The 16,950-nt window shown below is 36.8% G+C and overlaps 1 protein-coding gene across 2 annotated transcripts in view; it reads right to left on the reverse strand.

The window, feature by feature from the left end:
- The window catches only part of dbo (Kelch-like protein diablo), a 23,134-nt gene extending 6,515 nt beyond the window's left edge, over positions 1-16,619 (reverse strand). The window contains exons 1-5 of one of the 2 annotated variants that reach the window (XM_083139357.1): positions 16,434-16,619; positions 9,027-9,255; positions 8,397-8,581; positions 6,230-6,393; positions 5,375-5,533 (exon numbers count right to left, since the gene is read on the reverse strand). In XM_083139357.1, coding sequence (XP_082995483.1) covers positions 5,375-5,533; positions 6,230-6,393; positions 8,397-8,581; positions 9,027-9,255; positions 16,434-16,467 — 771 coding nt within the window. In that variant the 5' untranslated portion in view covers positions 16,468-16,619. Of the gene's footprint in view, positions 1-5,374; positions 5,534-6,229; positions 6,394-8,396; positions 8,582-9,026; positions 9,260-16,433 lie in introns of both variants that reach the window. The other variant, XM_083139366.1, reaches the window with a different exon arrangement.
- Positions 16,620-16,950: the final 331 nt, after the last annotated feature.

Genomic DNA, 16,950 nt, shown 5'->3' on the forward strand with positions numbered 1-16,950 from the left:
CTACACAAAATGTTTCCTATTTTTGCCTATTTAAAGTATTGAATTTTAAATCGAGATAAATTTAAATGCATTTAAATATTACATTTAAATAAATCCACCTTTCTATTTTTTCTACTGCTACGCTCAAATAATAATTTGCACAAACGATAATGCTTTTGCTTCACAGTTTGCAATCTTTTAAAATAACTAGTAGTAAAGCTATACATTGGCTATTGTAATTAAAGATACTATATTTATGTAAGCAAAGGAGAAACATCAAGTAGATAACAAATCTTGCAGAGAAATAAAGAAATATTGGGGAGGGAAAAAGACAACTTACATGTACATATTCTAATTCATGATGTTTCAGTTGATCTGCCATTTGGGAGACCCAGGTTCAACTCCCTGGGTGGGTGATCTGAGGTGGAAAAATTTTCAACAATCTCTTTACATAAAGAAAGGTCTGGGGCTCACCCAGCCGGTAATCAATAGATAGCTGAGGAGAGGTATCCATTAAGGGTAAGAGGGAAAGGTGAAAGCAGCCAGAGCATGGTGCTAATTACATAACCTGCAAGATTGTCAAGATCGAGAACATGTAGGGGCGTAACTTCACACATCACTCATCCCTACATGTGTTCATGTGACAGTGATATGCACAATGCTTTACCTTTTCTTGCACTATTATAAGGATCCACACAATAAATATCATCAGCTAAAAGATGAGATACACTGAGGGGCATGGGCATCGGAGTGGGGGGGATAGATCGGTACTAACTGCATAAAATGCGAAAGAAATAATGGAAAATAGTTGTGCAGGTATTCACTAGTTTGGTGGATCGATTTACTTAATAATAATTATTATTATTTCGAATAAAATTTATTTTTGTTAGTTTATAATGTTTGTTATTGTATAATAACATTTATAACCATAGTAATAATACTTATTATTTTTCTACTATTCAACTCTCATCATTTGGCCGACCCCCCCGCAAAAATTTCTGGTGACGCCCATGCTCAGGGGTAAAAGTAAAGAACTTCACTTCAAACATCTTAAATAAAAAAGAATGTACTTCATGGCAAATATAATTGTAATGTCGAGGCAAATATGGTAGATCATAAGGACAATTACAGTAACAATAAAATATACCATATTTAAGCATGTATAATGCACACCCTGGTTTTTGATAGGGAAAAGTGACAAACAATTATATGTCGTATATAATCCACAGTACAATCCAGGTTCAAAAAATGGCTTTCTTAGTTGTAGGTTGTAAAGCTGTTGCTATGCAGATCAACAGTGAATTACATCATTCCTATTCAATGAGTCACCTGTTGCTATGTGGACCAAGAGGAGAACATTACATTACAAAGTGAAAAATTGTAGCACATGGCCTTGAAACATTTATAAGTGGTTTTGCTAATTTCCTCTATAAAACTTCAAAATATGTACTTTTTCTATGACTAACGAAACATTTATAGGAGGCGCATTCAGGACTCTCAAACTAGCAGTTAGCAGCACAAGATTTCTTCCATTAAGGCTTTTACACACTCCATATGTGTCATATTATGTTTCCCTTATCTTTTTTTCATACAAAGTATCTTAAAAATCAGAACGTTCCTTCCTTTTGTAATGAGCTTATTTCAACCACATTGCAAATACGTGTCGCCATCTTGAATGGACAACTGTTGCCATATTCATGGAAGGCTACTTTAATGACCTTTTAAATGTTCGTGTAGGAGATAAATCAGAAGTAAATTAAGTACACACAGCAGAACCTTTAGTTCCAGAAAATTTCAAAGAAAAACTGTCAAGAAGAGAAACTGGAATAGAAGCCGGAAATACAGAACGGGAAACAGAAGAGGAAGAGGAAGAAGAAACAATAGAACCACCAACGTTAGATGAAGTAACAAAAGCAATCAGGAGATTGAAAAATAACAAAGCACCAGGAAGTGATAATATGGTAGCCGAAATGATTAAACATGGAGGCACACAATTATACCAAAAAATACACGAGCTGATTAGTAAAATATGGAGAAAGGAGGAACTACCGGATGAATGGAGACAAGGAATTATATGTGCCATTTATAAGAAAGGAGACAAACACAATTGTAGCAACTATAGAGGGATAACATTGTTAAATGTTGGATATAAAATATTCTCGAGCATATTAAATAAAAGGATACAGGAAATAACAGGAAATAATTGAACCCATCCTTGGAACAGGAAATAATTGAACCCATCCTTGGAGAGTATCAAGCAGGATTCCGGGAAAATAAGAGCACCATAGGCCAAATATTTGTAATTAGACAAATATTAGAGAAACATTATGAACATGGGAGCGAACTACATATGCTATTTGTAGATTTTAAACAGGCCTTTGATAGTGTACAAAGAGAAGAACTAATTAAAGCAATGGAAAGAATTGGTATACCCAAAAAATTAAGACAACTTGTACAGATGACCCTGATGGACACCTCAGCAAGAGTAAAAGTAAAATGACAACTCAGTGAAGAGTTTACATTTGACAAAGGTGTAAAACAAGGGGACGGATTGTCGACAACATTATTTAATATACAAGTAGCATTGAATGATGCTATAAAACAGATTGACCAAAGAGGAACCATCTTTAATAAAAGCTCACAAATCTGCGCTTATGCAGATGATATAGCAATCATTGCAAGATCTATGAATAAGTTAATACAAGTATTTAACGATATGGAGAACTATACTAAGGAAATGGGCCTAGAAGTAAACATAAATAAAACAAAATATATGAAAATAGCACGAAAACCAGAAAGAAGAAAAGAAATAGAGATAGGTAATAAGAAGTTCGAGGTAGTACATGAATTCAAATACCTGGGAAATCAAATAAATGAAATAAATAACATAGGAAGATGCGTGGAAGGAAGGATCAGAGCAGGAAATAGAGCATATTATGCAAATAGAAATCTGCTGAAAAGTAAGATAATAACAAGAACAACAAAAATGAAAATATACAATACATTGATCAGGCCAGTAGTAACATATGGAGCCGAAACTTGGACGTTGACCAAAGATACAGAAAGAAAGCTAATGGTATTTGAAAGAGCAATATTAAGAAAAATATTTGGACTAACTAGAGAAGAAACAGGATGGAGAATAAAATACAACCACGAACTAGAGGAACTAATAAAACATAAAAATATAGTTCGCTTTATCAAAGCCAGGAGAATCAGCTGGATAGGACATGTATATCGCCTACCAAAAGATGCCATGCCGAGAAGAATAATAGAGAGTAAGCTATATTCAACTAAAAGGAAAGGAAGACCTAGAAGCAGATGGAAGGAAGAAATATGCACGGACCTAAACAAGATAGGGGTAACAAGATGGAAACAGAAATGCCAGGACAGACAGAAATGGAGGGACATAGTGGAGGAGGCCATGGCCCGACAGGAGCTGTAGCGCCGGATGGTAAGGTAAGGTATATATGTCATATTATGTTTCCCTTATCTTTTTTTCATACAAAGTATCATAAAAATCAGAACGTTCCTTCCTTTTGTAATGAGCTTATTTCAACCACATTGCAAATAAGTGTCGCCATCTTGAATGGACAACTGTTGCCATATTCATGGAAGGACTACTTTAATGACCTTTTAAATGTTCATATAGGAGATAAATCGGAAGTAAATTAAGTACACACATCAGAACCTTTAGTTCCAGAACCTAACTTCACAGAAGTTAAAGATGCTATTAAAAGGCTAAAGAATAACAAAGCACCTGGCATTGATTTAATACCAGCTGAGTTAATTAAATATGGTGGAAATTAATTAATATGTCAAATTCATAAATTAATTTGTTTAATTTGGAATAAAGAAGAAATACCTCAACAGTGGAAAGAATCCATAATTGTTCCTGTGTTTAAAAAAGGTGATAAAATGAACTGCAATAATTACCGTGGAATTTCTCTACTCTCAACAATATATAAAATATTATCTAACATTCTTTTAACAAGACTTACCCCATATGCTAATGAAATTATAGGTGATTATCAATGTGGATTTAAACGTAACAGATCAACTACAGATCAAATTTTTCACATCAGACAGACACTTGAGAAAAAGTGGGAATATAATCAAAGTGTCCATCAGCTATTCATTGATTTCAAAAAAGCATATGATTCGGTCAAAAGAGATAAATTTTATAATATATTAGTCGAGTTTGAAATACCTAAGAAGCTTGTTAGTATGATAAAAGTATGCACCAGTGAAACAGAAAGTAAAATTCGTGTGGGTATTAATGTCTCTGACAAATTTACAATTCATGATGGGTTAAAACAAGGAGATGCATTATCTCCATTGCTCTTTATTTTTTCCTTAGAATATGCTGTTAGGAAGGTAAAAGAAACTAACGAAGGACTAGAATTAAACAGTGTGACTCAGTTGTTAGCATATGCAGATGATGTAGACTTATTAGGGGATGATACAAATACAATCAAGAATAATGCTAAAATATTTTTCAAAACTGCTAAAGAGATAGGTTTGGAAGTTAACAAAGAGAAAACTAAATATATGCTTACAGGCCGAAACCAAGTGTTAGGTAATAATCAAAATCTAATTATTCGTTTGAACCAGTTTCCAAATTCAAATACTTAGGAGTAATATTAAAATGTGAAAATTATATTAAAGAGAAAATAAAAAGTAGGCTTAATTCAGGAAATGCATGTTACTTCTCTCTTCATAAACTTTTGTCTTCTCGTTTAATATCTAAGAAACTAAAAGTTAAAATATACAAAACAGTAATTTTGCCTGTAGTATAATATGAGTGTGAAACTTGGTCCCTTACATTGAAAGAGGAACATAAATTGAGAGTATTTGAAAATAAGATCCTTAGGAAAATATTTGTACCTAAAAGGGATTAGGAGACAGGTGAATGGAGAAGGTTACATAATTTGTATTCATGTCCAGATATTACTAGAATGATTAAATCAAGAAGACTTAGGTGGGCAGGCCATGTGGCATGAATGGGAGAGGAAAGAGGAGTTTACAGGATTCTTGTTGGGAAACCTGATGGTAAGAGACCTGTAGGAAGGCCAAGACAAAGATGGAGGGACAACGTTGAGATGGATTTAAAGGAAATCTGTAGGGATGGAAAAGAGTATATAGATCTTGCTCAAGATAGGGACAGATGGAAGGCTTGTGTTGCTGTAGCCATGAACCTTCAGGTTTAAGAAGGCTAGTTAGTTAGTTAGTTATTCATAAACTGGAGAATTCGAGCTTTACAACGATATATAACATGATAGGGTTCCGTGAACATTAAAAAAACTATTCCGTGCATAATATGCACCACACTTTTTCGGGGCAAAAACTTTGGAAAAAGTGTGCCTTATACAGGAGTAAATACGATATCTACACTCACCTGTGAGAGATGCTGCCTCCGTTCAGACACATTATACTTCACCCAGGCCATCACTGCACTGAAAACTTGTTCTTCAGTTCTTACGTTAAGTTCATCACTGGAAATTATGTCCACAAGCTGGCCCACCGGTAACAATAAAAATTCTTCACTTTCCATTACCTAAAATAAAATGTACATTTAGTGATATTTTTTTTTCTTTCATCTCTATTTGTAATGCATTGCTTTCACTGGCCTTTTGAATTAACATTTTATTTAATTTTCTTATTTGAAGCATTTGTTCTACAAACTAAGTTCACACATACTTTGAATACACATTTATACATTATGCTCAATGTTACACTATCAGGGCTGATTCAATTGTTGATGATCACAATAAATTACAATGAAATTCTCAAAATTCAGAAATGAAAGAGTTTATAGAATGTACTGAAGATGAGCCAGACTAATTGATATTCTTTCTACTGGTGTTATTCAATATACGAATCTTGGTAAAATAACAGATTTTTGTATAAATAATCTGTAATTTAGTGCAAATTCTGTCACTTTATTACTTTGAATTAAAATGAATGTAGTTCATGTACCTATCTATCCTGGTTTTATGAAGTGAGAGTCTAAATATGTAGTTTTTTTTCCCCAAGGCAAAACCCACTGCTATCATCTAGTTGTATACATTAAATAAAGTTAACAATCAAACCAGGTTTCTCATGGAACCTTTATTATTATTTCTATGATTTCAATGTGGTTCAAGTAAGTAATGAAATATTGGGCATGCAATGTTTACCAGGACAACAAATTCAAATGAAAACTGACAAAAAATGTTTGGAAAAAAGTACCGCGTAAATTTTAAGAACCTACCTCTTGAAAATTGTGCTGTGTAAATTTGTCCGCAATCCGAAGGAGTTCTCTACATGAATGAGTGTCTGCAAATGCCCTTATTCCTAGACAATTTGATGGATCCAGTTGACGCTTCAGGAATTCACAACAAATGTCTTGAATTTCAGCTAACTGTAGCAAACATGCTGTTGTAAAAGGAAGGGAAAAATTAATAACGAAAATAAAAGTTCCTAATGAAACAAACACAATTACTGGCAAGAATTTAACTCTTCTACATTACCTTAATATGATGATGATTACAATACCTCTAAACATTAACACATAAGTAATCATTCTGTGACATATATACAGGGGATGGACAAAAATATGGAAACACCTGGTATAAAACAGGTAGCCATTTCAAACACGATTTGCGTCTGAATGGTAGGTGGCGCTGTAGTCACTGGCACTTCCTGCGAGGTATACACCCTGGCCAACCTGACAGATGGGCCAGTTACAGTTCAGCGACCGGTCCGTGCAGGTTATCGTGAATCATATCTGAGCTGACAAGAGTTTCAAAGAGGGCAAATTGTGAGTGCAAATGGTGGGAGCTTCCGTGACAAAAGTAGCGGAAATGTTTGGTGTATCAAGGGGCACAGTCTCGAAGATCATGACTGCCTACGAGACTTCCAGAAAAACCGCATAAGCGAAGCACTAGCGTGGATGCAAGTGTGTGTTGCGTGACAGAGACAGACACACATTGGGTAGGATTGTGACCAAGAAGAAGATCACCACGGCTCCAAAAGTCACTGCTGAGCTGAATACAGTGATTACAAACCCTGTTAGCGTCAAAACAGTCAGAAGAGAACTCCACAAGCAGGATATTCATGGCAGATCTGCAATTTCCAGACCACTCGTGACTGTTGACCATGCTGCTAGATGGAGACAGTGGTGCAACGCCCATAAAAACTGGACAATGGAGAAGTGGAAGACTGTAATCTGGTCGGATGAGTCATCCTTTACATTATTTCCAACTGCTGGCCGAGTGTATGTGTGGAGAACGCCAGTAGTAGGTAAGCTCAATTTGACTTTTAGTGGTGAAGTGTTGTAACATCTTGTAAACCACCCCCCCACGCCTTCAGTTGACATCGTACATGTAACTACGTACCTCCTTCACCATTTGCCTTGAGTTGCGATTGTGTATGTCGGTCCGTGTCCTCCTGGTAGCAATCTCAGGGGGCACAATGATATACAGTTTTGTGTACCGAAGCTTGCCATCTCTTGGGGGGGGGGGGTTTACGTATTTGTAGACACTGCTAGGATATCTCCGAATCATGCTACAGTGTAGGAACATTTTCCTGCTCCCACTGTTCTCTAGGATTACTACTGTAGGAGTTGGAGTCCTGTCCAATGCTGGTCATGTTCCACATTTGATTTCACGCCATTGTCAATTGGAGCTATGTAGAGACCGTGGATTTGCTGTATTATTGTTGTTACGATAAGACCTTTCAAACGACATACTCTTCAACTCCCCCCCCCCTTGCTATTTGAAAAAATTGAGTCGACCCCAGCCCACCCCCTTGTGGGGGGGGGGCCAGGTAGGGAATAGTTGGCCTCAAAACGTTTCCCCCTGAACATCATGAAATACATATTTTTGCCATTTCTTCCTATTTACAGCCGTTCTCACAATACCCAGAGGGCGTGAAACTTTATGGACACCCTGTATACACACACACACATTATCAGGCATGCATGCCACCATACCCCCCAGACTCAACTAGCCACCCAATAAGCATTTCTCCATTCCCTCTCAAAATGCAACCTACCCACCACCCACTCCGGTGAAAGGATCTGCTTGTCGGAACCAGTGTTCTATCTCTTTTTCTCTGACAACACTGTATGGGTGCCAGCGTCAGTATTCTATACCTCTACGCTTTTGTTTATTTTGTTCTTTCTATCTAACATGACAATGAGGTACTAGCCTCGAAGACTTTTCATTTATTGTGCTAAGTGTTTACTGTCTCCTACCCCATTTTTGGTTATCCACCCTTCCTCATTCTATTCCTGAAAAAAAAATATATATATATATATTTTAATACTTGCTTCAATTGAAAAAGCAACTTAAATACTATTGAATAATGAGAAATGAATATTACATTTGTGCTAATTTCCTGTACAAAGAAACAAACTGCCATGAATATGCACTAACCTGCAGGGAGTAATGTCTGTACGTTGCTCTCCTCAACTACAATATGAGATGTATAACAGAAATCAATCAGCAACTCCATTGCATGTTCATCAATATCTCTAATGGTGACTTCTGTTTGGCGAGATTCTGCTAGTTCACCTGTGAACATGGCTCTGAAGTAAGGACTGCATGCTGATAGAATAACCCTTCGTGAAAAAGAGAGAAAAATTACATTAAAATGAAATACATAACAAACAGTAGTCTATGTCAAGAAATGAAATACATAACAAACAGTAGTCTATGTCAAGAAAGGCCACGAAATCCTGTAGATGGATATCCAGATAATACAGGATATGGAGATACCGAAGTCGATAAACCGTTAATCAATATCCACCCACTGCTATTCATAGCAAGCTGCAGAATCACATTTGAGGAGAATTTTGGGACTTTTACAATCAATCAATTAGGCATACATGGGCAAAAAAAAATGCAGAGAAATATTGGTTAACTAACACAAAATTCCAGCTTGCAATCAGAATAGTTACAGGTATACTTCAATTGACAGCAAATAAGCGACATGTGTTCAATCTTAATATACATACAATTATCATTACCCATAAGAAAGAGCTTAGAAAAAGATACAGAACATACCTATGAGCAAAGATTTTTCTGTTCCCAACATTCAAGACAACATCACATAGCTCACGGTGTCGACGCAAAACATTAAGTTCAGTCAATGTATTCCGTGGATGTTTTTCCGAAGTATGAGCCAAGTGTGCTGGAGAAGGAGGCCGATCTCCTATTACCATTTCCCCCATCCTGTATATTTGCTGAGATGACGAATGTAAGCATAAGGGGTAATTCCAGCCTGGTACACAGTCTATCTGGAAAATATAACACTGAAAAGAATCTGTTGGATGAGGATATTACATTCTACAGTTGGGCCTATGATGATACTCTTACTGATACATTAACATTTCAGCAATATATATTCAGAATTATTATAAATGTCAATTTAATTACTTGGTGTCAAAAGCACCATTCCAATTTACCACAATTTAACTTACAGATATCCATACGTTCACACATGAGAAAATCAAATTACTAAAATGATGGTCAGAGTAATTCCTGCAAGTTGTGTAGAAGGCTGAGGAATACATTTAAATACTGGAAATAATTATGGGGGAAAATTGAACTTCTTTCTGTATGCTGTAATTCACAGTGACTAATGTTACCCTTGTATTCAACGCACTGGTAATATTTTTAACCACCACACAAAAAGAACAAGCAGTATAATGTACTGGGATCTGCAAAATAATTTTCAATTTGCATGCACATACTGTCAAAATAATACTGAATGACAGTACTTCCAATTGGAATTAAAAACAATCTCTATTCATTCAAAGATACACTCTTACTATTGCAATTTTATTCTTCTTTTGTCACAAGAATAAAAAATTTGCTTCCACTTTATCTACTTGTGCATGGCAATTCAGTAAATGATTACTTATAACAATAATGATTATTATATGTGATAGTGTTAATCAGAGTGTTTAAACAAAATAATAAGTTTTATTTCCAAGATCTGTTGCTGCAGTGAACAGAGTTACATGTATTTTATAGTAAAAATAACAGACAAGCCCCGTCTAATTGGCTGCACTTTTTAACACTGGGTGCAGTGCAGGTGTATTCAGTGTGAAGGGTGGTGCAAGTAAATTACGTTCAACCAACTAGACGCAAAGCAGTGTTGGAGTTCAGAAGATTCAACAAATGCCTGTCTGCTGTTTTAAATGGTCATTTGATTAGTTAGCATGCACCACGTGACCATACATACACCGGTCTGGAAGGTAGTGCACACACTAATTACACTACTTGACTCCAAAGCAACAAACTAGACGACTCAGTGTTGCACCATGCAACCAACTAGACGCTTCGGTGCAAAGAAGAGTCAAAGTGAGTTAAAAAGTGCAGCCAACTAGATGGAGCTACAATAATGTTCACTACATCTGTCATATCATCTCTGCATTTTATAAATGCTTGTTTTTTTTAGAAATCTCACATGATGCTGATCACATCATCTCCAGTATTCACCAGATCCAGAATGTGTAAGACCATACCTTCACATCCCTTTATGGGTAACACTTTACTATAGGTGAGACCAGTGGCGTGCGGTGGAAAATCAGGCAGGGGAACAGGTCACCTGCACTTGCTCCCCCTCGCATGGGTGTCTTAATATAATACAATAGATCAAGTAAAATTCAACCCTTATTGAAATGTCAGAAGTGACAAACATGAGGCACGTTAAAATTATATGACAATAATAATTTTAAAGCAAATGTGATATAATATAAAGAAAACATTAAAAATAAAATTGTTGATGCACAACAAAGAAAAAATTGATAATATAAATTTATGAGTCATCAGAGAAAGAAAATAATATTTTGTCGTGACCTGTTTCATCTCTTTATTCGTAGATTAAGTTGACGTTTTTCATAGAGTTGAGTATTCTTGTAATTCAAACGTCCTCAATGCAATAATGGCACACAGATGGTTGAGTTTTTTTCATGACGTTTGCTAGATTAGTCAGGGTGGCTACTGTAGGACCATAATAAAATTCAAGTATAATTCCCGGTTTTCAAGGCAAACTTTACAAAAATTCAAGCAGATGTTTTATCTTTTTCAAACTAAGGTTTTACCGTCTCTCACCACCCACACACATACACACCAACAAATACTTATATTAACAATATATGGTTTGTGCGATTCCAATGAATCCAATAATTCTAATCCACTTTGACGGTACATATATATAATTTAAGGCGTGGAGTTTACATTTGTCATTTCACATAGCTACTAGGCAGTGGCGTGCCCAAGGGGGGTTGGTAGGGGGTTATACCCCCCCCCCTTTGGCCCAATATCTAAAAAAAGAACGTCAATGGTAGGAAAATATGACAAAATGAGGGCGGACTACCAAGAAAAAGTATAGGTAACCCCTCCCTGGGCACGCCACTGCTACTCGGGACTATAAATACATCTACAAACACAAGTCACAAATGTTACGGGAAATAGTAATCTACGAAAAATTGTTAATTCTATAAGAATTTTAAATTTACCTAATCAACTTCAAGATATTTTATCTTGCAATAATCTTCCGTCCATCAGATGGATTGTTCCGCAAAGAACACTAACAAAGCAAACGGATTGAGAGAATTCTGTTTTATTTTCCACGCAGCTTTCTTTTCTTGATAAAAGTAAAATCTAAACTGTGAAAAACTTGTTTCAGGTCATTAATAAATATGTATAAATTCAATGGAATTGGGATTTTAAAAAGTTGCAATTTTTCATGTCTACAGAGAAAATTTCAAGCAGAATTCACGCATAATTCCCGGAATTCAAGAAATTCCCGGTGAGTAGCCACCCTGTTAGTAGAAGTTGTTAATGTGACAAAACCCGACCTGTTCCAGACCCCTTCTCTGGTCCGAGCCTGTGGCCGAGTGCTTAGCACATTGCGCTGCGACGCCAAGGGTCCCGGGTTCGAATCCCGGTTGGGTATGGTTGTTTGTGAATGTCCATTCATCAATTTCATCATTTCATCACTCATCCCCATCTTCGCAAATTAGCCAAGAGGCACAAAACGCAAAGTAAAATAAACTAAATCAATCAATCAATCAAACCAGACCCCTTCTCAGGATTAAACAAGGACAACAATATAATTTGCCACTGGTAGAATATCCAGTTAATAATTTTACAGGGTTGTAGTAACTCGTTTGAAAATGCCTTGTGTATGATTTCGTTTTAGTTTTTAATTCAGTTAGGATGTGTGTTGGTTTGTTGTATTTTCTGCAAAGTTCAATGAACTACAGGCTTTCGTACTCAGCCGGTCGATCATACAACACTCGCAACATTCGCTTTCTTGTCCTGCAGCTGCGTGCCTTGGAACTTTGGTCTTGGGGTTGGTGGAACAGGTGGATGTGAGCTGTTCCCTCGGAAGCTATTTCGCAGCGTTTAGCCAAGACATTTAGCAGACGCTTAGACTGTAGAAGATTTTTTCAGTTCGTTATGAATGTCAGACGCAAGTTCTCAACGAGATTAGGAAGTTATGGACTTTCTACACTCAAAAGTATCACTTATGACACGATTAAACTTCAGCACATAGCAAACACTGGAAGAAAAGTGAATCCGCAACATCTCTCCGAGGGAACAGCTAGAGTGTTCAGCTTCCGTGGTGCCATGGGAATTGTTTACCTTCGCGTGTGGTCGGAAATACTCGGCTTCAGACAGTAGAGGGCATGATACTAAGAGACCATGGGGTGAGAACCATGATGCGTTGGGGGTAGATGACGTCAAAAAACTTCCAGCCACGGTGAAAGATTTTCTTCAGAGTTACTTTTGGAAACGTTGATTTCGGGAGAAAGAAGTGTTCTTATTATGTTAATATAAATAATTTAAATAGCCCAAAAGCACAGTAAGTAGGAGGGAACAGCCTGTTCCCTCTGTTCCATGGAGGGACCGCCACTGGGTGAGATGTATTTCTTCAATTTACAGGAGAAAGTACTTATGCAAATCATTCTCTGTAGGGTTGTTGAAGTTCGGGAATGTAGTTTTGATCCATTTTAATGCGAATGCATGTGGTTTTCTACAAAAATCTCTTTCCGACATGCTATTGCTACTGCCGCCATTTGCTTTCTGCACGAGAGCACAATGTTCCGTGTGTCAGATGACGTAAACGCCATAGTCAGTGTTTCAACCCACGCCGTGTTTTCGCTAAAAGATGACGTGTCGAGGATGCATCGTGAAGTTGTTGCCGGGTGTGGAAGATGCCGTGGAATTTGTAATTCAACATGGAATCTTGAAGAAAGAAGTGGAATGCAGGACATGGAAAGTTAAAATTAAAAGAATTCCTTGTATTTTCTTTCATCGAGAAAAACCAATGTTGTCCGTATATCAGGGCATGAAATTTCAAGTTTGAAGTCAGTCGCCGGACTCAAGTCTTTGGTCGCCACTATTTTATATTGATAAATAATAAAAATATAAGCAATTATTAAAAATAACATGCCTTAGGAATTAATGTTTGTGTAGCGCTGTCGTTCTACACTGAAGTACCACTTATCAATCGCAGCTGCTGGGTCAAACACTGACAGAGGGAGGGGGGGGTTCATTTACGGAAACTGGGAGCAAATCATCCAGTGTCTCAGTCGTCAGAGAGTTCCTGTAAGCAATCTTCAGTCTGTTGTGACACTTGAAACCTCTCACATGAAGCTGTGCTCACTCGTAGAACAGCAGAAAATGTCAAAATCTGGAACAAATTTGGGAATCTTGTTGAACACTCCTCACTGTGAATCTTCTCCAGTGTCTGATTCAAAGTCAGAGAATAAAACAAAAGTTTGTATTCTGTCCACTCTGCTAACAGAACATCCATTTTCTCATTATAGAGGCTCGGGTTCAAGTACATGTAGAGCTTCTTTATTTCTTCTATCCCAAACTGAAGAATATTTTCTTTGGGAGGCCAACCCAAGGTGTCGAAAACATGCAGAGATGCAATCACATCTGTTGATATAGATTGCAATCTTTCTGTGATGTACACCTTCGCATTGTTAATTACGTTTCCTCTAACAGTCTGAAACTCTTGCTCTCCATTTTGAATGTTTGTGAGCTGCACATCCCTGATCTTCCCTGAAATGGATACATGGTCCAAGAAATCTTGTTCGCTTGGTCCAACATTAGATTCCAGGTCAGCCAAAACTGAAATACAGTGTTCAATTCTCACTTTCAGAGATGAAATCAAAAGATTCTTATTTTGTAGTGCCACGCTTAACGGGTTCAATTTCCTGTAAAAATCCAAAAGGAAGTACAGAAGCTTAACAAATTTAAATTGCTTCAAACTTTTCAGCAAACCCTTAGGTTTAGCACCATCATTGTCTTTTCTATGGAGCACCTGTTCAAGATTGGTCACAACAGCTTTCCATGATTTCAAGAGATCTCTTACAGCACTTTTTTTTATTGGCTAACCACCTAATAGTGTGGATACCACTCAGTTTTAGAATTTCTTCTCCTATAACTTCTGCCGTTTCTCTCAAGAGGTGAAGTCTTTAGCAGAGCCATGATAAAACTGAAAAATATTCCTAATCATGGAATCTAATGCCCTACGATATTTAACTCCAATACACCTAACTGCAAACTATGTGCAAGGCAGTGAATAGTTATCATTTTATTACAAATAGCTTTCATTTGCACAGCCAATCCTGATTTGTGCCTGACCATATTTGCTGCACCATCAGTACCCAAGCCAACAATGTAATACTTGTTTCTGTATTTATTTGAACCTATTGCCTTATCAAAGTAATCAGTTATGGCTGTGAAGTAACCAGCAGAAGTAGAGTTTGTGAGCTCTATTACTCCTAAAAGGTCCTCTTTGATGTGGCCATAATTTGCATCCACGTATCGAACATACGTACACATTTGCATGCTCGACTGATGATCTATCTGGATTCATCCATCAGAAGGCTGATGTTTAGCTACATAGTATGCTACATTAAATAAATTTGTAAGATGGGGTCGGCATTGAGTGGACACGGGGTTTTCAATCAGCTTGCTTTCCAAAACCAATGAACATTGGATTGAGATGTTCGGGCATGTTTGACACACATTTGAAACAACAAAATTTTAGTCGCCAGCCCCAAACTTTTGGTCGCCAATGGCGACCTGGCGACCGGAATTTTCGTGCCCTGCCGTATATGCTAAATTGAACGAAAGGAGTGATAATTGAACCGGTAAAAATTTACTATCCTTTGGACACCTCTAATTTTTTCGTTTCCTCAATGTATGACATTCATACTTACGTATCTGCTTCACGGAACATCCCTGAAGGTGTATCAATGTTGTTTTTATGAAATTAATTGCAATTTTTCCCATTACCAGTACGTCTTTCTGATAGGCCTTTCGCTTGCCTGAGACGAACTGACCTAACAACGCGCCAATGGTTCGCAATTATTTCCAATTTCTAGATCCTGATACTAACACGACACCAAATTTTAACTATGTTTCCTAACCTAACAGAACTAACCTAACCACGTGCCAATGATTCGTGGGGCTAGCACCAATGGTTCGCAATTATTTCCAATTTCTAGATCCTGATACTAACACGACACCAAATTTTAACTATGTTTCCTAACCTAACAGAACTAACCTAACCACGTGCCAATGATTCGTGGGGCTAGCACCAATGGTTCGCAATTATTTCCAATTTCTAGATCCTGATACTAACACGACACCAAATTTTAACTATCTTTCCTAACCTAACAGAACTAACCTATCCACGCGCCAATGGTTCGTGGCGCTAGCTATTCTCCGTCGGAGAATTAATTTTCAACGAACAACATGAATTTCAGCTATGAAACATTCCCACATCACACAAAACACCTTCCCGATGTTCGACAATGCTACAGGAACTTATTACGGTAAGTAGTTTCTTCTGTAAAAATAAATAAATGTGTCCGAAGGATAGTAAACAAGTACCTTTAATTTTAAGCTAAATAAAATAATTTATACTCTATATATACTTAATGGATTTTGAGGAAACTGCAATCCCTTCAAAACGAACCTTGTTGTCACAATTTCTTGCACCGGAACTTCCTAGACCCACTCAGGAGGTAAAAGAATATTACAATTATATAGGGAGTTCACTGGAAAGAGTTCCATTCAGCAGGAGATAATTACCATTAATATGTTTTATGTAATTTCCAATTCTTATTTAAAACTAGAAAAATTCAAATTTACAAGTTGCCTCTTTTACACACACACAAAGAGAATATCCCAATACGACAAAAGTAACCTGTGTCTTAAGCTTTGTTTTAGATATTTCATTCCTTGCATCGATGCATTTTACCAATATTGCACAAAAAAAAACTTAATTACTCTAAAAGCACTTGTATATTTTAGAGATGACATGTTTCTGTATTGCCTCATACTATTTTCCTATAATACTTATCAGATTTCAGGATAAAAGTACATAAATGTCCTGTAGTTTCAAGAAAGGAAATTCAGTGCCATTTTCCTCACCTCTGTAGCTATCTGCACTGCGACTATGCAACATCAAGTTTCATCACCACAACATTATATCTTCCTTATAATTGTTTTTTACGCGATATTTTAGTATATAAATCATTGTAAACACGGATTATGAAATCCACCAAAACTAATCCTTTTGACAACCACCTAAGAGAGAGAGTAACCATAGACTGAGAATAACTGATCTTCATTTTCTTCTTGTTGTTTAACACTAGCCTACTCCATTCGTTTATCTGTGCTTTTCCTTTAGGGAATCCATCACAGGGACAGAAATGTTTTGATCGGGGCTGGAAAAAATTCGCAATTTCCCGACCCAGAATTTTCTCCGGACGGGAAATAGTCGGAATTTCCCAACACTGTGTTTTCTGGAAGAAAACTAACAATTACAGACCCTTAAAATGCAAGAAACATTAACAAGTAACCACTTTGAAATATGGCCGCATTCGTTTGACGTCACACTCAGAGGACCCCCAAACAAGTTATAGGATATAATTTCTGTCACTGTCCA

The sequence above is a fragment of the Lepisma saccharinum genome, chromosome 1, assembly GCF_977018435.1.
Source record: "Lepisma saccharinum chromosome 1, izLepSacc3.1, whole genome shotgun sequence".
NCBI lineage: Eukaryota > Metazoa > Arthropoda > Insecta > Zygentoma > Lepismatidae > Lepisma > Lepisma saccharinum.